Source organism: Phascolarctos cinereus, unplaced genomic scaffold, assembly GCF_003287225.1.
Source record: "Phascolarctos cinereus isolate Bilbo 61053 unplaced genomic scaffold, phaCin_HiC Scaffold_4;HRSCAF=312, whole genome shotgun sequence".
NCBI lineage: Eukaryota > Metazoa > Chordata > Mammalia > Diprotodontia > Phascolarctidae > Phascolarctos > Phascolarctos cinereus.
In genome coordinates, this window is record NW_027555847.1 from 492,406,303 (window position 1) to 492,431,425 (window position 25,123).

The window sequence follows — 25,123 nt, forward strand, 5'->3', positions numbered from 1 at the left end:
GAATATTTTAAAAAATCTATCAGATCTAATTTTTGAGATGTCTTTTTTCTGTTCCTCCTTATGGGCCTTTTTCCTTTACCTCCCCCTTCTCACTATTTCAAAAGCATTTGTTACACGCAAAGCCCTGTACTCAGGTCGATTCAAAGGTAAAATTGGACCTAACCTCTGTCCTTAAAGAGTATGCAGTCTAGCAGCAGAGTCTTGGCATCTATACAAATAATCAAAATCCAAAATAGAACACAATAACTATATGAGAGGTATAGTTCTATAAGAGTTCTGGGGATCATAACACATGTCTGATGAGGGGATATCATAGGATCATAGATTCAGAACTTAGAATGTTAGAGGTTATTTAGTCTAACCCTTTTATTTTATAGAGGAGGAAACTGAGGCCTGAAGGTTTAAGTGACTGGTCCAGGCTCACAAAGGTAGAGAGAGACAGGGGATAAAACCCTTGACTTCAAATCCTATGTCCATTCTATTGCACCAAACATTGAAAAAGTGACATACATGAGGAAGTTACTCCCAACAAGTTGGTTGGTAATCATTTGTAATCACTAATTTGCTGACACCTAGTGTTGATGGAGTACTCGCCACAGTCTGTGAGAAATTAGTGACTTAACCTCATGGACCCATTGGTCAATTTCCATATAGCTCAATTTAGATAGAAGGCACTATGAGAATACAGATTGCATAGCTGGTCTTCACATATGTGCTTGCATCAGTTCTCTGAAAATTTGGAAGAAGGTACTTAAAGCTGATGTTGTTCTTTGTGCATCTCCCTGTATGTGATGCCTCTCATCACACTAATAACTTTGAAAGAGGAGAATGGAGCTCATCTTGGTTCATCTGTGTATAGCTTTCAGGTGAAATTGTGTCAAGAGGCCAAGAAGATTGATCCAAAATATTGGACCCAAAAAGATGGGAAGAATTTGACTCTGGTTGATACCATTCTTCATATGAAGAATTAGGAGACCCATCGACCCTCTGCTAAGTGAAAGAGCCTAGAGGCAAAACACGTGCTCTCTCTTATCTGTGTTCGTAATGTTGTACTATATATTTCTAGGATGAGGAACTAAATCTACATACTTTGTACAGCAGCTAGCCAAATACCATTTTTAGCAGCTAACAATAACAATGATGATGGTGAAAACAACAATGACAACAGCAACATATTTCAATACAGGTGGTGGTAAAGTGGGTAGAATGCTGAACCTGGAGTCAGGAAGATCTGAGTTCAAATCTGGCCTCAGAAACTTGCTAGCTTTGTGACCCTGGGTAAGTCACCTAACCAAGTCTTATACATCCTTAAAAAAAAATCTTTCCCAAACCCTGCCATTATTTCAAACTATCATCTTATGTCTCTTTTCTTTTTCTCAGCCATACTCCTGCAAAAATCTGCCTATAGATGTTACCTCTGTTTCTTTGTTACTCACTTCTTCCTTTGAAGTCTCACATTTGACCTCCTGACTGAACCAAAGCTATCTACCCTACCCCAATTACAAATCATCTCCTCATTTTAGTCTAATGGATTTTTCTCTAGTCTTCATCATTTCTGACTTCTCCATGGAATTTAACACTGTTGATCCCTTTCTCTTTTTAAGTATTCTAGCTATTCCCTGGGTTATTATGACATTGTTCTCTCCTGGTTTTCCTACTCCTCCTCAGTCTTCTTTGCTAGCTCGTCATTCACATCATGGTACTTAACTCTAGGTGTACTCCAGACTCTGCTCTGGCCCTTCTTCTCTCTTTCTGTCTATACTCTCTTACTTGATGGCTTCATTAGCTCCCATGACTTGAATCTCTATGCAGGTGACTCCAAGATCTAGATATCCAGTCCAAGTTTCTCTCCAGCTCCATTTTGTATATCACCAACTGCTGTACATTTAAAAGTTCTGCTCTCATAGACATTTCAAATTCAACATATCTAAACCAGAAACTTATCTTTTCTCTCACAGCTATCCTTTTACAAACTTCATCCCACCTATTCAATCAGCAGCTGAATCTTGTCATTTCTACCTTCACAGAATTTTGCATCTATACTCTTCTCACTATTCAAAGAGCCAACACCTCAGGTCAGGCCTATATCACCTTTCACCTGAAATATTGTAATGGCCTCCTAATTTATCTCTCTGCTTCAAGTCTATCTTCATCCCATGGCCTCTTCCAGCTGCCAAAGTGCAGTTCTGATTATATTGCTACTCTACTCACTAAACTGCAGTGACTCCCAATGGCCCCTACAACCAATATAAACTCCTCTGTTTGTTGTTTAAAGCCCTTCATAACCTGGATCCAACCTATTTTTAACAGCCCTATTACATAACTCCCCTTCCTACATTCTACATCCCTGATAAGGTGGCCTTCACTTTGTCCTTCATCCATGGCAGTCCATCTTTCACCTCCATGCCTTTTAACTAGCTGTCCTCCTTGCCTATAATACACTCCCTCCTCACCTCTGCCTCATAGAATTCCTCACTTTCTTCAAGACAGTTTAGGTATCATTTTCTTCATGAAGTCTTTCCTCATCCACCTAATTCTGATGTCCCCTCTCCATAACTACCTAGAATTTAAATTGCCTTATATTTGTTTATTCTGTAAATACTTATGAATGCACATGTGTATTTTCTGATGGATTCAAGCCTCTTAAAAGCACGGACTGTTTTGGTTTTTTGCCTTTGTCTCTCCAGAGCTTAGCACGGTGCCTGGCATAATTGGTGCTTAGCAAATGTTTGTTGATTGATTAATTGATTGATACATTTCCAAAAGGCATCAAAATTTGATGTTGTGAAATCATTGCTACCTAAATATACTTCTGTTTGGAGATGGCCAAGCCAAATAACATCACTCTAGACTTTGGCATTCCTCTATGGTTTCCCCCTGGGTAGCTGAGTGTACTCTGGAGGGTTTGAGAATACCCTCTAGGGAGCCTGGTTGTCCTAATGCCACCCTCCTACCACACTCATGATATTTACTTCTCCATTTAATAAAGCAGTATAGTAATATCAGAGCTGAATGGAATAGGAGATCATATATTGTTGAAATATTATTTATATGCTTAGGCTGATAGAGTCATAAATAATGCAGAAGTTGCTGTTATATTTATTACCTGGCAGAAGTAGCTTTCCATGAAGTTCATATTCAGGCCTCCTTCTCTACATTCTCTCATGGAATTCCTTCTTAATGTCCCAGAGTATCCTGTACATACTTCAGGTACTGCAGATGTTTTCACTCCATTTGATAATTCAAATCTTGATGTTCCAATTCCTCCTTCTCCTAGGTCTCTCATCTCTCTTTCTCCATATTCATTTGTATAAACTCCTAAAAAGATCATTAATTTAAATGTTTAGGACTCCAAAGAAGCTTACTGAAATATTTTGTTTATCTAGATAGGCACAACACATTCATGAGTATTTAAAAACATAACATACACACTCAGTTGGGTATAGAAATCTTTCTTACCCTACAAAAAAGTAGGAGGGGAAGGGGTTAAGAGAAGGGTGGGGAGGGGGCTGATAGAAAGGAGGGAGGATTGGGAGAGGCAGTGGTCAGAAGCAAAACACTTCTAAGGAAGGACAGGGTGAAAGGAGAGAGAGGGAGAAGGATAAACAGGGGAAATAGGATGGAGGGAAATACACAGTAATCTTACTTGTAGAGAAATTTTACAGCAAGTTTTTCTGATAAAGGCTTCATTTCTCAAATATATAGAGAACTAAGCCAAATTTATAAGAATACAAATAATTTCCCAATTGATAAATGGTCAAAGGATATGAACAGGTAGTTTTCAGCTGAAGAAATCAAAGCTATCTATAGTCATATGAAAAAAATGCTTCAAATCACTATTGATCAGAGAAATAAAAATTAAAACAACTCTGAGCTACCACCTCAAACCTATCAGACTGGCTAACATGGCAGAAAGGGAAAATGACAAATTTTGGAGGGGATGTGGGAAAACTGTGACACTAAAACATTATTGGTGTTGTGAACTGATCCAACCATTCTAGAGACACATTTGGACTATGCCCAAAGGACTATAAAACTGTACATACCCTTTGACACAACAATATCACTACTAGGTCTGCTTCCCAAAGAGATAAAAAAGGAAAAAGAACCTATATGCACAAAAATATTTATAGCAGTTCTTTTTGGGGTAGAAGAGAAATGGAATTTTAGGGGATGCCTATCACTTGGGGAATGGCTGAACATGCTGTGGTATATGATTGGGATAGAATACTGTTGTGCTAAAAGAAATGATGAGCAGAATGCTTTCAGAAAAAGCTGAAAAGATGTGTACGTGTAAGCATAACAAGGAGAAGAGTGCACACAGTTATAGCAATATTATAAGATCATCAGTTGTGAATGACTTAGCAATTCTCAGCAATACAATGATCCAAGACAATTCTGAAGGGTTTATGATGAAAAATGCAATCCACCTCCAGAGAGGGAGAAGATGGAGTCTGATTGCAGGTCAAAGCAAATTTTTTTACTTTCTTTATTTTTCTTGTGTGTGTGGGTTTTTTTTTTTGGTCTATTCTTTTACAACATGACTAATATGGAAATATGTTTTGCATGATTACACATGTCATCAAATTGCTTTCTTTCTCAATGAGGGGGGAGGAGAAGGAGAGAGGAAAGGAGAGAATTTGGAACTTGAAATTTTAAAAAAAGTGTTAAAATTGTTTTTACATGTAATTGGGACAAATTGGGACATGTAATTGGAAAAAAAATTAAATATATAAAAAAGACTTGGTATAGCTCTTGTCCCCCAGAAAGTTGTTGAGATGCTGGAGACCCATTGATTATTTGAGACTGCTAGAGTTTATATTCCTGAGTATGATGGGGTAAGGCCACAGGACAGTAGATGAGAAGGGAGGGGAAGGAAATGGTAGGTCTGCATGAGTAAATGGTAGTATCAGCCACACTCAAAAAAAAATAGTGTCTGCTCTCCTAAGAGAACTAGGATCCTATTGCTCAAAGTATACTTGAAGTGCTCAGCACTTAGAGTTTTCTGTCCAACACTCAAGTTCTCCATAATTCTGTTAAGTTTCAGAGTTTGGTGGAGAATAACATAAAAAAATTACATGCTTAGAGAAGAATGAAAGAAACCATACTCATTTAGCTTGAAGAAACAAAATGGTATAATTATTTGAATACATATGAAAGGTTTATTTGTGTTTATAGTGAATGATAACAAGCTAATCCATATCTTTAATAAAGACATAGAAGATTTAAGTGGTTTAAATTATAATTCATGTGACTCTTTGGCTGTATCTGAAGATCTTGTCTATTCTCCTGCCTTAAGACAAACCTATATTTAAATAATTCTTCTTATATTTAATGACTCCCCAAGAAACAATTCCTTGTCTTCCCTGTCAGGGAAGGGGAAAATGTCCATTGTACATCCCAGTTCAATTAACCTGGTTGAAATGCTTCCATGATATTCAGTCTTCTATATTTATTCTTAAGTAGTTGGATATGGTTAGCAACTTTGAGATCAACATGTCTATTGATGTTGAAAGGAATCTTATTTCTCAGGCTATCACGTGTGTTTAGTGTTATCATGATGAAAAGGTGGAGATTCAAGTCCTACAAATGAGCCCTGTCACTGAATTAAAGTTAAACTTTAATTAATGTGAAATTAAAAAAAAAAACTAATACCAGTCTAATGTCAGAACAAAATATCCTGACCATCATTGACATGTTATGCTCCTGCCCATCTCAAAGAAATTAATACCAATCAGATCACCTGTGAAGTTCTATACTCCTCCTCCTTTTCCTAATAGCATTTATATAGCACCACTTTAAGGTTTGCAAAGCACTTGATATATGCTGTCACATTTGATTCTCATAACAACCGTGTGAGGTAGGTGCTTTAATTTCCCCCATTGTACCGATGAGGAAAGTAAGGAAGAGAGCAGTTAAATGACTTGGCCAGCTAATAAATGTCCAAATCAGGATTTGAACTCAGGTTTTCCTGTTTCCACATGTAGCACTCTATCCACAATGCCATCTAATTATACTCTATGGCTATGATATCAAAATGTTAAGCATAAACCTCAAATACCATGGTCTTCAAAGAATTAACATTATGGGTGATCCAAAGGGCAATGTTTGGGGTGTGGTAGGCATGAGTAGGCTACAGCACATTACCAAGGTAAGTTTTCACAGGAGAAGCAACGTAATTGGTATCATCAGGGATGTGTACGAGAAGAAAAGGAATTGGTTTGCTTAAGGAGTGAGAATATGGGATAACTGATAGGTGACTTGCATACTCCACTGTTAATTCCACTCAATGCCAAGAATGGAGAATAAAAGAATAACTCCAGCACTCCGATGGGCCCCTAAAGAGCATTTAAGCGAGGACATGGACAAAAGTGGCACAGGACAAGCAGGCATGGAGGTGGTATGATCTTCACCATTGGAGGGAGTAACCCAGGAATGTCTTGGAGGCAGCTCAAACCAGCTCAAGGAAGTAGATTTTAAAATTTTCATTGTTAAAATTTGCATTTTGGAAATCCACAAATGCTAGAAATCAGGGCTTGATTTATTATTTTATTGATTGGCTATACTGAAAGTATAATGTGAAAGTGTTTGAGAAAATGTTAAGAATGCAGATTAAACTTTCACTTGTTTTGTGCATATGCCCCACCTCCCACCCCCAGCCAGTTGTTCCACATTTACCAGCATGCTCCTGAAGCCCCAGCGCTGAGATCACAGAGCCATGGAAGCATGAAAGAATACAACTAGAAATAATTTCTCCAGAAACCTGTGATGTGCAAACGAGAAATCTTAAAAGTAAAGGTTACTAAAATTTTTAAATGAAAGTGTGATTTGCCCTTGACAATTATATATATATATATATATATTTATATACATACATACATATATATATATAAAGATTTTTTCTCACCATTTTAAGTATATAATAGGAAATAAATTTGTATTCCACTTACCAGCTGTGTCAATACATTCATTCATATTTCCAGTAGCATCTATCACTGGTATAACTGGCACACAGATGTTGTTTATATCCTAAAGAAAGGAAACTGTTATTTCTTTCCTTTGGCAATAAACAAAAAAATGGTACTTTCCATTATATATATTTCATATTCTTTGTTTTTTTTTCCTCTCTCTATTTCCTTTGGATTTCTAAGGTGTGTTTTTTTTTTTTGTGATTAGATTTGCAACTTCATTTGGTGTCAGGAACTTCCTGTGAGGAACCTCCTTCTACCAGTACAGATGAGCCCCAGCCATGCAACTTCAAAATCTTAGAGTCTTAGAGAGCTATCTGATCCACTGAAAAGGATTAATGACTTGCCCAGATCACATACCCATTATGTATCACAGGAAGGCAGTGTTGAACCCAAGTCTTCCTAATGTGGAAGCCAGCTCTCTTTATACTATATCACTCTCATATTTTATAAATATGTATATATCTTATTAAAATACATAAGAAGCTTTGAGATCCACTTTTCTTTACCCTCATTCAGGAAGTTTTTACTGATTAGCTTAATCCCATTTTGATAATCCCTTTACTTGGCTTATGGCATTTCATCTATATTAATTTTGTTTGTATTAAATTGTTAGGTCTTAAATAATTTTCCAGTTTGGATATGTTCCATCTCTCCAATTACATTGTTAGTTTCTTGAAGCAATGCGCTATTTCTTCTATTTATTTTGCTTTTCTTCTCTTGCTCCTATTCCTATCCCTTGCCAGAACCTAACAGGAAAGTTCATGCTCAGTGGATTTTAATAAATGTGGACTGCTGCATTTCTGAACTCTTAATTAATTTGTTTAGAACTCAAGTTTTAGCCGGACTGCAAAGGACATTTCCAGAAAATCAATACTTACATCAGGCTGGGGTCCCTCTACTGCCCAGGAATGGATTGCACCTTCTGTACACTCTGGAACAGGCTCAAAGCCTCCTCCCACACCGCTGGCACCCCCACAGTCACATGCTATCAACAAAAATGGAACCACTGGCAAAGAGAAGTAGAAATAGATTGCAATTAGCAATAGATCTATGTTCTCATGGAAATAGTTTTTTTTAAAAATTAAATTATATTTAGTTAACTGAGAAAACTCCATGCTCAATATATGAAATTGCTGTAAAAGATAAGAAAAACAACTTTAAAATATTTAAAACACTGTAATCAATTTAAGCCTCTGTCATTGACTGCACTCAATTATAGTATACTACAGAGTGGCCACAGACAGGCCACTCCTGTCATCAATTCATATCCTTTTTTTTTTTTTTTGATATCTTTTTTTTGGGGGGAGGGGCAATTGGGGTTAAGTGACTTGCCCGGGGTCACACAGGTAGTAAGTGTCAAGTGTTTTGTCTGAGGCTGGATTTGAACTCAGGTCCTCCAGACTTCAGGGCCAGTGCTCAATCCACTGTGCCACCTAGCTGCCCCAATTCATACCCTTCTTTAGAACTTAAGATGATTCCCTTTAGTTGGCCTCATCAAGTCCAAAACCTTGGGCTTCGAGGTCTATGATAATTTGGTACTTATCTATCTCTATCCTTGTGTCTCGTCCCTCTTTAAACCCTACTTTTCATTTCAGTCAGTCCAGTCTTCTCACCATCTTTCTAATATGCCATGATCATTCCTACCTTTATGACTTCGTACATGTTCCTTCTCTCTCCTCAAATGATGACTCTCTTCTCTTCCACTCATTGAAATCCTAATTATCCATGAAGTTCTAGATCAAGTTCTCCACTGATTCTTCTCTAGCAGTTCCAGGCTATACTGATCTCTTTATTCACTGAACTCTTGCTAACTCATGATAATGTGGCATAGGAAGAAATGAAGTCCAAAGCTCACTTTTGTTCATTATACCATCTTCTTCCATGAAATGTTAGCCTCTCTCCCAATCAAACATTTAACAAAAAGTCAAGGGCCAGTTTGAATGCCCTTTTTTCTGTTTATGACACTTTCCTGGACCCTCAAACAAGAAGCAATTACTTCTTTCTTTGAATGAATATACCTTGTTTTATCCATCTTATACTTCTGCACTATGTATTCTTAGCTATTTGCCTATGTATTTACTCCCTTATTAGTCTCTAATTTTCTTGTAGGCTGGAATCCTATCTTATTTATTCTTGTATCTCTCATAGAATCTGGTACAGTGCAGATAGGGAATAAGCATTTATAGAGTGCCTAGTTTGTTCCAGGTACTGCGCCAAGTACTTTATAAATATTATTTCATTTGATTCTCACAAGATGCCTGCCTGGGAGATATGTACTATTATTATTTCCATTTTACAATAGAGAAAACTGAGGCAGAAAGCAGTTTAGTGACTTGGCCTATGGTCACACAGCTAGTAAGTTATCTAAGGTCAGATTTGAACTCAGGTCTTCCTGACTACAGAGCCAGTGCTCTAGCCACTGTACCATCTAGCTGCCTCTAGTTGCCTGCACAGAGCAGGATGTTAATACTTAATGTTTTCTGAACGAATCAGTGAATTCTAACCAGCTTCAAAAGGAAGGACTATCCATTAAAAAAAAAGCCCATCAGTCAACAACATCTGAAACAAATATATTATCTGTAATTTAAATAAAAATAATAGTTTTGTTTTATGTGGGCACAGCCTCATACAGAGTAAAAGAAGGTATAAACTAGTGGCGCTTACCCCTTTTGCAAATAAGCACCATTCTAGTTACATAGCCATTCCTAGTCACTCACTATCATGGTACTCATGTTTCTTCCACATTGGCAATGGCATATATTTCAAATCTTAATAGATGGCAAAGAAATTATGAGGCCAAGTTTAGTTGAGAGACAGAAAACAATCCATCTTCCTTTTCCCTCTATAGACACTAGATAAATAAATGAAATACTTACATCCAAGCACCAAGAATCCCATAATGAGCAGACCAATGCCAGCAGGACCAAAATGTACATTATCTCCAGGATAACCTTCAACTCCATTCCCGTTGGCATAACCTGAAGTAGAAGTAATATCGTAATTGTTGGTAGTAATGTCCTCCTGATGGTTGGTGGAAGTTTCACCTGTATTATCTCTGCTCCCATCATCAGTTCCTCCTCCGTTGTTATCTCCTGGGCCATTAGTGTCTGTTCCTGTTTTGAGATCTTCCAGGTCTTTCATATCAAGAATAATGGTACCAGTACAAGTTCTTTGGAGAGTATCTGAAATGGTAAGGTATTAAAGGAATGTCACATGTAAAACACAGTGGCCATCCCAAAGCATATGCTACCTTGTTTTTTTCCCAAGTCGTGATAAAGTTCATCAGATGCTCTGTACATATATTTCCAGCCTTTGGCATAGTGCCTGGCACATAGTAGGTGCTTAATAAAGGCTTATTGATTAATTGATTTCCACAAAAGTTGCTGATTTCTTTTATATTCTTCTGTACCTTGGCACCAGAACAGCTTTCTTTTAAAAAATTTCTCATGATAGGTCTGAAGTCCTGAATATATGATCATTATCTGTTTATACTTTCAGAGTCGTTAAAAGACTCAAATTCTCACCAAGGTTACAAGGCACTTCTGTAGAAAAATGTAATTAAAAACTAGCTGCAGCCATGTTATAGATAACACTAGACAGGATGATAGAAAGAATAGGATATTTGTCATCAAAGTCCCTTTAGTTGCTTATTATAATTATATCACAAGTATCTACAAACTAAAACAACCCCATGGTAAAGCTATGGGCCTATAAGGAGTATATGAGAGCAAAGGGCAATAAAACATCTAGGCCAAGGAAGATCCTCAACTTGATGGAGCAAGTTGAGAAAAATAGAAGGACAGAATTCCTGTCAACTATTTCAGTTCCAACTGTTCATATTTCCATTGTTGGAGTCATTCAGATAAGCTGGACATGGAGAGGGAGAGGTTGCAGAAATTCATCAATATGCATCAAAAATGTTCTACCTCTATACTAGCACTGGGTCAAAAGGTTCTCCTTCTTTGGTAAGAATCATGTATCATGTTTAGTATAGAGCAAAATTTCATTAATTAGAATCAATTAGGAGAATGGTCAATTTTAATGGAAGAAATATGCAAATTGTGGAATGGTCTTAAGAATTATGGTTATGTTGCTTTATTTTTGGTCCCTGGTATTTAAGTAAATCTGTGATTTCAGTCAGCCAATAAATATTTAGGGGAATAAAAAGAAAAGGCAACTGCCCCCAGCCCAAAAACAGTCACCCTCCTCAAATAGCATATATTCTAATGGAGGAGACAACATATAAATAATTATATATGTATAAGACATATAAAGAGTAGATGAAGGTAATATGAAAGGAGAAGGCAGCAGTTGGAAAGGCCTCCTACAGATGATGGGATATGAGCTGATTCTTGAAGGAACCTATGGAAATTAAGAGGTAGAAATAAATGAGTAGAGCATTCCATGCTTGGGGGACAACCAGTGCAAAGGCCCAGATAGGTTATGAAGCATCATGTTTGAGAACTTGAAAGTAGCCCAGTGTAACTGGGTAGAATTTATGAAGGGGAGCCAGGTATAAGAGGAATGGAAAGTAGGAAGGGACCAAGTAATCAAAAACCAAATAGAGGACTTTATAGTTGATCCTAGAGACAACAGAAATTCCATAGAGCTCACTGAATAAGAAGGTAAAATGGCTAAGCCTAAGTTCTAGAAAAATCACCTTGATAGCCGAGTTGAGGATGAATTGGAGTGGGGAGAGACTTGAGGCAAGGAGACGAATAAGAAGGTTATTGATGTTGTGCAGGAGAGAGCTAACCTCTCTGCTGACCTCCAGTCTTGCATCTCCAACTGCCTATTGGCCATCTTGAATGGATGTCCTATAGACATAAATTCAACATGTCCAAAACTGCTGGGTTTTGCCCCAACCCCTACACCTTTCCTAAATTTCCCAGTTACTGTTGAGGATATTACCATTCCCTCTAGTCTAGGATCACAGCCTCAGCATTCTTAACTCTTTTCTTTCACTCCTCCTATCTCATCTGCTGCTGAGGCCCATTTATTTTTTATCTTTGTAATATCTCTCTTTTTCGTATCTTTTTTTCAGTTAACGCAATCACCACCCAAATGAAAGCGCTATCATTTAACATATGGATTATTGCAGTAGCCTGCTGGTTGATCTTCCTGCCACAAATATCTCTTCACTCAGCTGTCAAAGTGATTTTCCTAAAGTGTGAGTCTGATCATGGCATTTCTCTACTTGAGGAACTCCAATGGTTCCCTCTTGCTTCCAGGATCCAATATAAACTCTTCCATTTGGCATTCAAAGTTCTTTATAATCTTCCTCTTCCTTCCAATCCAGTTACAACTTAATCCTGCACCCCAACCTCATTCTGTCATCCTGTGACACCAACCTCCTTGCTCTTCCTTGAATAAGACACTCAATCTCCTGACCTGGATACTTTCACTTGTTGTCCCCCATTCTTGTGATACTTTTCCCTCTTCATCTCCATCTCTTGACTTCCCTGGCTTCTTTCTAGGCTCTTCTAGATTTTGATTTCCTCTTAATTCTAGTGCCTTCACTTTCTGTTGATCATTTCTAATATAGCCTGTAAATATTTGTATTTGCATGTTGTCTCCACCATTAGACTGTAAGCTCCTTGAAAGCAGGTACTGTCTTTACCTTTCTTTGTATCTTCAGCACTTAGCATAGTGCCTGGCACATAGTTGGTACTTAATGAATATTTATTGACTGATAGTGAGCAGAGTAAGTTAAGACAACCAAATATCCCATGAAATAATATTTCTTGTTGCATTGGGGTGCCTGATAAAAACCAATTCCATAAATACTTTTATTTACCTTTTCATGGAGAAGCTATAAGCTGCCCTTGCATTTAACTTTTATGTCTTTATTATGTCTGCTGGTTTCATAATGAACAAAAATGCCAAAAAGGGTATGGCTAAATCCTTTTAATAGAATACTGAATCATTGGCCATTATACAAAGATATGACATCAACAATAGTTGGAAAATTTTTAGACATTAGAACTATTTTATTTTTAACACTGTGTGCCCATGGAAGAAAAGAACTTACAAAGGACTGAGGGTCAGTTTGTGTTTTGGTTTGTTTGTATAAGTTGCTATGATAAAAATTCATTGTCAAATTTATAGATTCTAATTTAATGAAATATTACTATAAACACAAAGTGACTATATTCCTGATGGTTCCAATCTATATTGACTGCTTTGGTAACTCATTAAAGAGAGAGATTATTTCAATAAGAGAGAAATGATGAGTGTTTTGTTATTTCACTGTAAATATAACTGTATTAGTGAACTTTTAAGCTATAAAATTTTAGAAAATGCTATCTTACCATCTATGGATAGAATAGTTCCTTCATAGTGTCCATTGAGTCTTTGATATACCTCTCTGGTTATTACATTGTTCAGGGTAAGTTGACCAGTTCTTTCATTAACTGCTAGCAAACCACCAGGATTTGTTCCCATTATATATCTGTATTTTGAAGAATTCCACAAGATTGTTAACAATTTGAAAAAAATATATTTTATTTAAAGTGAATGTTCATAATTGGACATGTTACCTGACTGTTTTTGAAGGTCCTCCTGTGTCCAGATCAGTTGCTACCATTGATCCAATGACAGAATTTTTCCCCATATCTTTAGTTATACGGTAAGTATTAGAAGCTGGAGCAAATACTGATCCTTCAATTACATTTTCAACTGATACTGAGATGACAGTTGCTTCTATCTTATATTGAGATGCAACTGAATGATGGAATTCGGCTTTGTTTCTAACACCAATGCTAAGTTGCATGTTCTGTATTTCTTCATAATTAAGAGGCTAGCATGTAAAAAGAAAAGTATTGTCATTCTAACAATCTCTCATATATTTGCTACCACCCTGTTATAGGTTCTTACCACCTCATGACTGGACTATTACAATAGCCTGCTGATTGAGCTCCTTGTCTCAATTGTCTCCATCAGATTGATCATCCTAAAGTGCTGGTCTGACCATGTCATCCATACCTGGATTCCCTGCCCCATTCAATAAGCACCAGTGGTTCCTTATCAACTCCAGAATAACATATAAGATCCTGTATTTGACTTGTAAATTCATTCATAACCTGTCCCTTCTTACTTTTCCAGTCTGCTTGTATCTTACAATACCCTTTCCTACCTCTCCTTTCCCATATCTTAGGTGATAGAATGACCCTGGCTTCCTTGCTGCACTCAAATGATATTCCATCTCTCAATTCTGAATATTTTCCCTAGGTGTCCCCTATTCCTGGAATACTCTTCCTTCTCATCACCTCCTTCTAGCTTCTCTGGCTCCCTTCAGGTCTCAGCAAAAGTCTCACCTTCTACAGCAGTATTTCCCCAGCATTCCTTAATCTTTTGGCCTTCATTCTGAGACTATCTGCAGTTTACCTTGTATTTAACCTGTTTGTACATGGCTGCTTGACTGTTATCTTTCCTCTTAGATTGTAAGCTCCTTAAGAGCTAAGACTACATTTTGCCTTTTTTTTTTTTGTAGTCTAAATACTTAGCACAATGCCTGGTACACAGTTGGCACTTAACAAAAGTTAATTGTTTGCTTAGTCTAACAAGAAACAAAATTCCAACCTAGAGAGAGCCACACATTCTTTTTGACTACCTACTATGTTGCAAGCACTGTTCTAGGTCCTGGGGACACAAAGACAGAGAGCAGAAACACTAGTTAGTATTTTTTCTTTCTCCACTTAAATATAGATATATTTGTACTAATATGTGTCTATATTCACAGAACAATATATATTTCTTTGCCTTAAATCTCATTTTAAAAAATGAGAATTGAGAGCAATAACACACATATGTAGATACTTTTTAGAAAGTTACAAAATCACACTGACCCAACAGACATGGTGGAGCATGTTTGCAATCTGTGCTGCTAGGGAGGCAGAGACAGTTGTGTCTATTGAGCTCAGGAGCTCTGAGCTGCAGTTGGCTAAATGCTAAGGGTGGTATCAATATGGTGCCTCTGGAGGTCAGGACACCACCACGTTGTTTAAAGAGGGGAGAACCCAGGCCCAGGTTGGAAACAGAGCAGGTCAAAGCTCCTGTGCCAATGAGAGTGGGATTACGGGTCTGTGAGTAGCCTTTATACTTTTGGACTGGGCAAGTCAGGGAGTCTTAGTCTTTTAAAAAACAAACAAAAAAACCAATGTTCATGACATTTGGAATCTTTCATGAATTTTCAGAGGATGTGTTTACAAACACCACCAATCTGTAATCTAGCTAAGGTTCTGAACTACAGATAAAAGAGAATGGAGGAGAGATGATCTTAATTGGTGCAAGCTGCTGTTGGAACCTAAAAGAGTCACCTAGTTATCTTCTTCCAATTGACTGTGTCATACAACAATGAAAGACCTTAAGAGTAGTTTAATGTTTAGTAACCTTCTTCATTAATAAAAGACAATTCATGAGCACAAAACATGATCTCTACATATCCCAAATCTTCCTGTTTCATATCCCACTGGAATTTCAGTTGAACATTAATTTGCATATTTCCTTATTTCTATGAAGCCAAAATGTCTAGTTTCTGACTTTATTGAAGGGTTTCAAATGTAAAATTCAGAGGTTATCTTGAATTATAATTCTCTGGATTTTAAAAATAATATAGCATCCACCATAAGACGATGGAAAGATTATTGGCTGTGGAGTCAAAGGACTTGGGCTCAAATCCTGCTTCTGATGCTTACTATTTGTCTGACCTTGGACAAGACACTTCAACTTTTTCTCAGGCTTGAGTTTCCTTATCTCCAAAATGGGGGGAGGGAAGATTGGATTAGATGCTCTTTGAAGTTCCCTTCAGCTCTTTATATGCAAACCTATGATCTAACAAGCTGGAAATAGCAATTGTTTATAAGCAATAGTAGGAAAAGTTGTTTTCATTTAACAGATGGAGAAATTGAGGCACACAGAGCCTTAATTATTTGTGGTGTTTCCCATGAATAACTTGCTAACTTTAGTTGGTAATTCAGTATTAGGTTTTTCAACTTCCATTTTAATATCCTAGCCAATAAAGAATGTTAACTACTGGGGAACATTTTGAAAGGGATGTTTTAAAGTTCGGAAAGCATTTTGAATACACCATCATCTCATTTGACTCAAAATGCTCCAGTGGAAAGTATGCTGGTTTGGGAGGCCAGGGGCTGGGGTTCAAATCTCATCTCTGCCATTTACTCCCTGTGTGATTTCAGACAAGTCATTTACTTTCTCTGGGCCCTGGTTTCCCCATTCACAAAATGAGAGGATTCCAGCTCTAAGTCTTTGGTCCTGTTAATCTCACAAAGATCTTGTGAGCTAGTTTTTATTGTTGTTTAGTTCATTAGTCATGTTTGACTCTTGGTGACCCCATTTGGGGTTTTCTTGGCAGAGGTACTGTAGTGGTTTGCCATATCCTTCTCCAGCTTATTTATAGTTGAGCAAACTGAGGCAAACAGGGTTAAGGGACTTGCCCAGGGTCACATAGCTAGTAACTATCTGAGGCTGGATTTGAACCAAGGTCCTCTTGTCTCTCTATCCACTGTGCCACCTAGCTGCCCTTGTGAGATAGTTACAGAAGGTTTTATCATTGCCATTCTACAGATGAAGAATTGAAGCTGAAATGACTTGGTCATGTGACATAGCAAGTGGAAAAAGTAAGATTTGAATCCAGGTCTTCTTGGTTTTAAGTCCAGCATTTTATCCTCTCTGACACACTGCCTTTTTATAAGAAACTCATGGGTTGAAAGAACTAGAACTAGTTGGTCAGAAATATACTAGTGACTCCAATAACATTATGCATCTCTAGAATGATTAGGAAAATTAGGGTTTAGGTGAAGAATTAGCTAGGTCACATGTGGAAAGGAATAGATGGGACCTTAGCAATGGCCTAAATGCTAATGACCCACAGACTGCAAAATGTCCAAACTTTTCCAAAAGGAAAAGTTAAGTTCCAGTAAAAAATACATTTAAAAAGAACATGTGTAATTATTAAATGGAATCATTTATATAAAGTAATTTTCAGATCTTAAAATGGTATACACAAGTCTACTATTGTCATGACATCACAATATGCCATAAAAACATAAAAGGTAAAAACCTCAAAATGAAACAAAATGTTTATTTCTGTTTTAATTTTGTTCTTACATGTGTACCTAATTAGTATTAATGCCCATTTCATAATTTTTATAGGGTAGACTACTTGAAGAAACAGAAGCAAAAGAAAGTCTTGTCTAAGTTGAAAAAAAAAAGCAAAGCAACTCAAAATTAATTTTTCACAAAAACACATTTCAATGTACAATATTTTCTGCTTATTAACCTGACTTTAGGATGAGGTGTGAACATAGCTACTTTGTTATAGACCTAATAAAGTGTTAAGAACACTGCACTTTTAAGTCAGAAGACCTATGTTTGAATCTTAACTTTGCCACTCACTAGCTGTGTGACCTTGGGTAAGTCTTTTAGTTTCTCTATACCTTGGTAGCCTCCTTTGTAAAATAGGGATAACAATGTGGTCTTCCTTGTCTCATAGAATTGTTGTGAGAATCAACTAAAATAATATTAAGTAAAGCATTTCTAAACTGTGAAACTATATAACCATGAGTCAGTATTTTGAAAAAGGTCTTAAGCAAAATATTTATTGTAATGGTATTGTACCTTGATAACTCGGAAAATTCCCTCATTAGTCATTTCATCAGTTACTATTTCGAACCAGCCTCCTTCATTTCCCGATATAAAGAAGAAGAGTGCCAACCAATTATCTGTTCCCTCTTGATCCAAGTCAATTACTCTGAACCGAGCCATTTCCTGGCTAATCATATTCTCTTTTATATTTATTGTGTACTGAAAGAGATGGATGAATATTTATTTTTGAAAAATGATACAATATTAGTTTCTGCACAAGAAGAAATAGATTAGAAATTCAAGAACATTTATAATTATAAATTGTTTAGAAAAGAATTATATTTATATGTTATCTTCAATATGAGCATCACTTCTAGTCTTTCATAAATCCATTTTCATGAGCTACTTTTGCTACTATAGATGTGCAAGTATAGAATCCAATTTTGTGAAGTTTTGTCTCCACCAATGAAAATCTACACTACTATACAGGGTTATTATGCAAGAACCTAAAAGATGCTCTTTTCACTTCAAGTTAGAAGAATTTGTGAGAAATACTTACAGTGGGGAGTTCAAGTCTTGGAAAATTATCATTGACATCTAAAATTGTGATTTTGCAGTCACTTTGTGCTGATAGCCCATCTCCACCTCCATCCCGGTCAGAGCCTCTTACAACAAGACTATACATAGCATATTTCTAAGAAATAAAATAAAACAAGATGTTACATGTAACAATAATCTTTAGTATGGTCATTACTGTAAAATAGGCAAAGCTCTTTATAAGTATTACTCAAAATGACATTCAAAATAACAATACTCCAAGGAGAGGATGTAGAAAGAACAATCCATTATTCCTGAGACTGGTGGATAAAACACAGATGATTAACAACCCAAATCTGCATTTGGGGTTCTTTCTCCCAACACACATCAGTTGGTATTGCAGATTGTACCTCTACTTCCTTTATTCTTTTCCCAGAAATGCTAGTCAGAAACACTAACTGGTTTGAATTTTGCTTTCTCTGGTGGACAGTAGAAGAAAAAAGGAACCACAGTGGGGCATAGGATGAAAGATCTTTACATAAAACAGTGCTTTGTATGTAGTAAGTGCTTAATAAGTGCCTGGTGAATTCTTTGAATGAAGAGAGAATTCATAAGCAGCTATATGACTCAGTGGAGAAGAGCGTGGAGTTTGGAATCAAGAATGCCTGGCTTTATGTCTAACTTGAGCAAGTCTCTTGGGCAATCATGGAGCCAAATGGATATTTCCTATCCCATAGAATTGTTGTGAAAAATAAAGCAGATAATTATGTGAAATGCTTTATAAACTATAAAGCTCTTTAATAAATGTCATCTATTGTTATCATGCAAAAGTACTGTCTAACATACAGATTCTTCATCCCATGTCCCCACTACATCTTTACTAGTCCCACCCCTCTCCAATCCATTCTTCATATAGCTGCCAAAGCCATTTTCTTAAAACACAGGTGTGGCCACATCACTCCTATTTTTAAGAATTTTCATTTTCCTCTAGAATTATCCTAGAAGAGATTTTCTGTTTCTTCTAGAATAAAATGAAGGCTTTACAGGTTGGCATTTAAATCCCTTCTCTGTCTGACTACAGGCTACCTTTCTAGGTTTATTGTACTTTACTTAAGCAATTTACATTACTTGTTCATGGTGAATTTGGCATTTTGTCTCCCACCTTTGCGCCTTTGCGCAGCTATCTTCTCTAGCACTGGCTGTACTTGTGGAGAAGACTACCTGCCCTCCCCTTCCAATGTGACTGGTTTTGGAGGGAGACTTAGAATATTCCTTGCTTCCCAGGGTCACTTTGAGGATCTTCCTATGCCTTCTTTATTCAATACACTTTCCCCTTTTTAAGTCCACACAATTAAACTTTTCTACTCAATGCAAATGATGGTAGTTGTAAAATATTGACCTCCAGGTTATTCTCTTTCTTTTCTCAAGGAGTTGAGCACCTGGCTCACCATCTTCTCCTCTCCTTATACTAAGGGAACTTTACTATTCATGTAGATGATCCCTCAAACTTTCTAACCTCCAATTTCCTCCACCTCCTTATGTTCCTTGACCTATTCCTTTACTCCAAGTCAGCCAAACAAATAGATGATCACACAGTGGATCTCACTATTACTCACAAGTATTCTACTTAATTCACCCATCTGATCATAACCTCCTATCATTTCACCTCTCCCTATGTTTTACTCCTCTTACATCTTTCTTTGCTCTTGTTAGACTGTGAGCTCCTTGAGAGTAAAAACTGTCTTTTGCCTTTCTTTGTATCCTCAGAGCTTAGCACAGTGCCTGGCATATAGTAGGCACTTACTAAATATTTGTTGACTGACTGACTCATTCCTTCTACCTTTCAGTGCTTTGTCAGGCCATTACCCTCAATCCTAATTTACTTCTTCCCCTTCACCGTTAACCTAATATTTAGTCATTTCAGCTCTATACTGTATTCTGCTTTTGAAGCGCTTATCTTTATCCTTGCCCCTCCCCACCCTCCACCGTCCTAGCACCAAACCTCAATCCTGATCTGATCCCATTTTATACCTCTTTTTGTTCCTTCTCAGCAGCTGCTGAATGGAGCTGGAGGAAATCCCATAACATCATTACCTGATTTTGTCTAGGTTTTCACTGCAGGGAGGCAGTCATCTTATTCCTTCCTGACTCTCTATCTCTTCTCCTATAGAAGCTATCCCAAACTTTCTTTTGCTTATCAAAGCCCCTCCCATGCCTCTTCTCCCTTCCTCTCAGCTGAGGACTTTGCCTCTTACTATACTAAAACAAATTGAGGTCATTCAGTCTAAATTTCTTCTTCCATCTCTCCCATCACCATTCTTTTCATCTCAAAAACCCCTTGACCTCCTTTTTCAGTCTCTTCTCCAGCAAAAAAGGTGTCTCTTCTTCTCGCCAAGGCTAACCCTTTCATCTCTTCCCTCTTATCTTCTCTAGGAGATTGCATCCTCAATCATCCCTTCCTTTCTCTAAATTTCTCCCTAACTACTAGTACTTTCCCTATTGCCTTTAAACACCCCCCAAATTTGTCCCATCCTGAAAAAAAATTTTAACTAGTCCCTGTCATTCCCCTTGAGCTATCAGTCCCGATTTCCTCCCTTTCTTACTCAAACTTCTAGAAAAAAAAGGTATCTATAGTTGTTGATTTTACTTCTTTTCTTCTAATTAATCCCCAAATCTTTGCAGTCTGGCTTCTGACCTCATCACTGGCACTATGAAATGGTTCAAAATCAGAAACAGATATGGTTTTATAGTTTTTTTTCAGTCTTGTCTAACTTCATGACCCCATTTGGGGTTTTCTTGGCAAAGATACTGGAGTGGTTTGACATTTCTTTAGATCTTTTTACAGATGAGGAAATTGAGACAAACAGGGTGAAATGACTTGCCCAGGGTCCTGTAGCTAGTAAGTGTCTGAGTCCAGATTTGAACTCAGGAAGATGGGTCTTCCTCACTGTAGGCCTGGCACTCTATCCACTCTGCCACCTAACTTCCTATTTATCAGTATAGATGACATTAAACAAGGTACATTATCATCTGCCTTGCTTCTAAAGCCTGAAGGCTGTGGGGTCTTTCCGTCTGATTTGCTACTGAAACTTCCTTTATGGGTTATCTCTCCTTTAGACTGTGAGCTTCTGGAGTGCAGGGAATGTCTTGTTTTTTTCATTTAGTATCTTTAGCACTGATCACAGTGATTTGCATATAGTATGCTTTTTGGTTGGTTGGTTAGTTGGTTCATTCATTCATTCATTCATTCATTCATTCATTCATTCATTCATTCATTCATTCATTCATTCATTCTAGTCCTGACCCTGTTAACCATCTATGTGACTTCAGATTAGTCACTTAATTCTCTGTGAGATCAATTTTCTTCTTAACAAGATAGTGAGATTGATTACAGGTGGTGGTCAGGGTTTAGACTTCTTTCTATTTCTCAGATTCTTTAATTCATGCTGTAAGAGTACTATGGTACCCTATTTAAAAGTGCTAACTCTTTTTTTTATCATTTAAATAACTACGAACTACTTTACCATCAGATTCTTTATTATTATAATATTATTTAAGATCCAATGTTCTTAAACTGTAAAGGAACTTAGAGACATCTATTCTGAATGTCTTATTATACACATGAGGAAATTGAAGCCTGGAGAGGTCAAATAAGTTTTCCAAGGTTGCCCAGGTTAAGCCTCTATTTGGATCCAGGTCCTCTAAATTTCAGTCCTGTGGTCTTTGCACTGAAGCACACTATCTCTCTGGACAGCTGCACTAATAGTAATTAAAAAATGAAAAATCTGCTTGGCATCTTTTCTTCTTTTAAAAGGGACATATTAAATGTAAGGATCGTATTGATATGAAGGTGGTGTGCCAGCTGCGTGGTACAGTGGATAGAGAGATAGGTTGGGAGATCAAAGTTCAAAACTGGCCTGAGACCCTCACTAGTTGTGCGACCCTAGGCAAGCCATTTAACTTCTGTTTGGCTCAATTTTGTCAATTGTAAATGGGGATGACAATAGCACCTACCTCCTAGGATCATTGTGGGCATCAATATTTGTATACATAGTAGGCACTATCAAAAAAAGTAGTTTATCTTCCTCCTATCAGTACCTGTTTGAATAAAATCTGTTAGTGTCAATAGCTCTTTCAAACAACCACAACAATTTCACCTCTCGGTCCAGAAAGGGATTCATGGTTCGAAGTTCTCCAGAATATCTGTTCAAAATAAACATTGGGGAATCTGCAGGCTCCTGGCTGACAATCTTGAAGGCGATTTTGGAGTTCAGGTTATTCGGTTCATCGGCATCAGTAGCATTTATCACCATCACCAGAGTGTCTAGAAGGTAAGAGAAATTGATTGTTATAAAGTTTAAACTTCAACTGTGTTACAACAAGAAATTTACTTCTCAGGTAAGGATTTTCTTTAGCATTCACATGCTAGATGTGCTTATTAGCATAATGTAAACAGGGCCTTTTCAATTCTGGCCTAGATATTTGTGTTCTAGTCAGCTAGATGGCAAAGTGGATAGAGCCCTGGATCTGGAGTCAGGGAGACCTGAATTCAAATCTGCCTTCGGACATTTATTAGCTGTGTGGCTTGGGCAAGTCATCTAACTTCTAATTCCCTCAGTTTCCTCATCTATAAAATGAGGATAATAATAGCACCTACTTCTTAGGGCTGTTGTGAGGACCGAGTGAGAATATTTGTAAAGTTCTTTGCAAACCTTAAAGTGCTATATGAATGCTATCTATTATTATTATGATCATTGGCTAATAAAGTTGTCTACCCTTTCTTAGCAGTAATCCTTCCCTTTACCCCTTTGCTTGTCACACCTTGGACCTATTTAGTTTTGATAACTTTGAAATAAAAGAAAGATGCCACTATTTTTCTTCTGATTCTGTTACTTTTTTTTAGTGGTAGAAGGATCATGTTAGGGGTGTGGAGGGAAAGCATGGTAATCATTTACATTGCCTATTACAATCTTAAACCAATGATTGTTGTTCAGTCATTTCAAACTCTTTGTGACCCCATTTGGAGTTATCTTGGAAAAGATGCTGGAGGTTTGCCATTTCCTTCTCCAGCTCATTTTATAGATGAGGAAACTGAGGCAAACAGGGTTAAGTGAATTGAAGGGTTTGAGGCTAGATTTGAACTCAGGAAGAGAAGTCTTTCTGACTCTAAGAATGCCACCCGTTCCACTGCACCACCTAGCTGCCCCAATGATACATTATAGCAATTTGGAGATAAACTTGGGTCCTTGAAGGCTGTGCTTGCAGAGTATAAATAAGGTGGAAAGGCTTTGAGTATGGGCCTGGAGATGGACTGGGTTCATTGTCTGAGAACCAGCTAAGTTAGGTTCAGACTAGCTGATTGGAAGAAGGCTGACCACTAAGTGCTTTTAGCTAAAGAAGTTCACAAGAGTGGGATAGAGTTGTGATTTGGTCAGTAGAAGCTTTGTGCACTTGTATGAAACCTTGACTTTTTTGAAGTACTGAAGTCAGTAAACAAGCATTTATTAAGCATGGCTTATGTGCCAGGTACTGTACTGTGTTGGGAATGCAAGGAATACAAAGAAAGGGAAAAGAATTCCTCCTCTCAAGGGGCTCCCAGTCTAATGGGGGAGACAACATGAAAACAATTATGTAAAAAACAGATATATTCAGGATAGATTGGAGATTGTTGTTGTTGTTTGTCCTTTGTTTTTGAAGAGGACCAATGATATAATTAACAGAAGAAGGCCCTAGAATTGAGGGGGATCTGGAAAGGCTTCTTGCATTAGGTTGTATTTTAGCTGATAACTGAAGGAAGCCTAGGAAGCCAGGAGGCAGAGGTGAAGAGGTAGAGAATTCCAGGCATGGGGACAGCCAGCAAAGCTGCTCAGAGTTGAGAGACTGAGTGTAGTGTGTGAGGAATAACAAAAGAGACCAGTGTCACTGGATCAAAGGGTACATGGGGGGAAATGAGGTTGAAGAAAATGGAAAATGTAGGAATGGACCAGGTTATGTGGGGACTTAAAAGCCAAACAGAAGGTTTTATATTTTATCCTGGAGGTAACAGGGAGCCACTGGAAATGAGTGAATAGAGGGGTGACATGGTCAGACCTATGGTTTAGGAAGACCAAGTTGACAGCTGAGTGAGGGATGGACTGGAGTGAGGAGACTCTTGAAGTGGGGAGACCCACCAGCATACTACTGCAATGGTCTAGAAGGGAGGTGCCAAGGGCCTTCACCAGAGTGATGGTAGTGTGAGAGGATGAGGGGGTGGAACTAGATGGTTAAGCTACTTTAGATACTGAAGGATTGTTGCGTGGAAGAGGGATTAGCTTTGTCCAGTTTAGCCTCAGAGAGCAAAACTGGCAACAACGTTTGAGTGTTACAGAGGCACACTGAGGTTCAATGTAAGGTAATTCTTCTTTAACATGATAGTACCAGCTATTTCCCTGAATAACAAAGACATATTTGGAGGGTATTTCAAAGTGGAAGTTACTTACTCGCATAACTATTTTCTTCTACACTTCCCACAAATTCAGTCATTGAAAATACTGGAGGATTATCATTTATATCCAGAACTCTGACCCTGAGCTCTAGAACATTTTCCAGATCTTGACCTTGTGCATTCAGAGCTCGGCAATAGATCTAGGAGAACAGGAAGACATATGTCATACTGAACCTGAAAAGATTCTCCAAACAGTTGTAGAAATCAGATGAAAAGGCTCTCTCTGTCTCTCAACCAATATCTTCAACTGCATTTAAAAGCTAGGGGGATAAGCCCTCTTTTCCCCTTTATCATCCTCACTTTTAAGTCTTTAACTAAACTTTAGTCATACTTTCCTTAGGGTTTAGGTTTGCAAGGGTGGGGAACCTGCAGCCTTGAGACCACATGTGGCCCTCTAGGTCCTCAAGTGCACCCCTTTGATTGAATTCAAACTTCATAGAACAGATCCCTTTAATTAAAGGATTTATTCTGTAAAACTTGGACTCAGTGAAAAGGCTGCACTCAAGGACCTTGAAGGCCACATGTG

General features: G+C 37.6%; 1 protein-coding gene across 1 annotated transcript in view; it reads right to left on the reverse strand.

The window, feature by feature from the left end:
- The window catches only part of DSG1 (desmoglein 1), a 40,955-nt gene that overhangs the window by 2,995 nt on the left and 12,837 nt on the right, over positions 1–25,123 (reverse strand). The window contains exons 5-14 of the mRNA XM_020992588.2: positions 24,593–24,737; positions 22,271–22,437; positions 18,136–18,270; positions 17,610–17,795; positions 13,511–13,770; positions 13,283–13,422; positions 9,848–10,153; positions 7,850–7,977; positions 6,951–7,029; positions 3,107–3,318 (exon numbers count right to left, since the gene is read on the reverse strand). Of these exons, the coding sequence (XP_020848247.1) occupies positions 3,107–3,318; positions 6,951–7,029; positions 7,850–7,977; positions 9,848–10,153; positions 13,283–13,422; positions 13,511–13,770; positions 17,610–17,795; positions 18,136–18,270; positions 22,271–22,437; positions 24,593–24,737 (1,758 nt within the window). The remainder of the gene's footprint in view (positions 1–3,106; positions 3,319–6,950; positions 7,030–7,849; positions 7,978–9,847; positions 10,154–13,282; positions 13,423–13,510; positions 13,771–17,609; positions 17,796–18,135; positions 18,271–22,270; positions 22,438–24,592; positions 24,738–25,123) is intronic.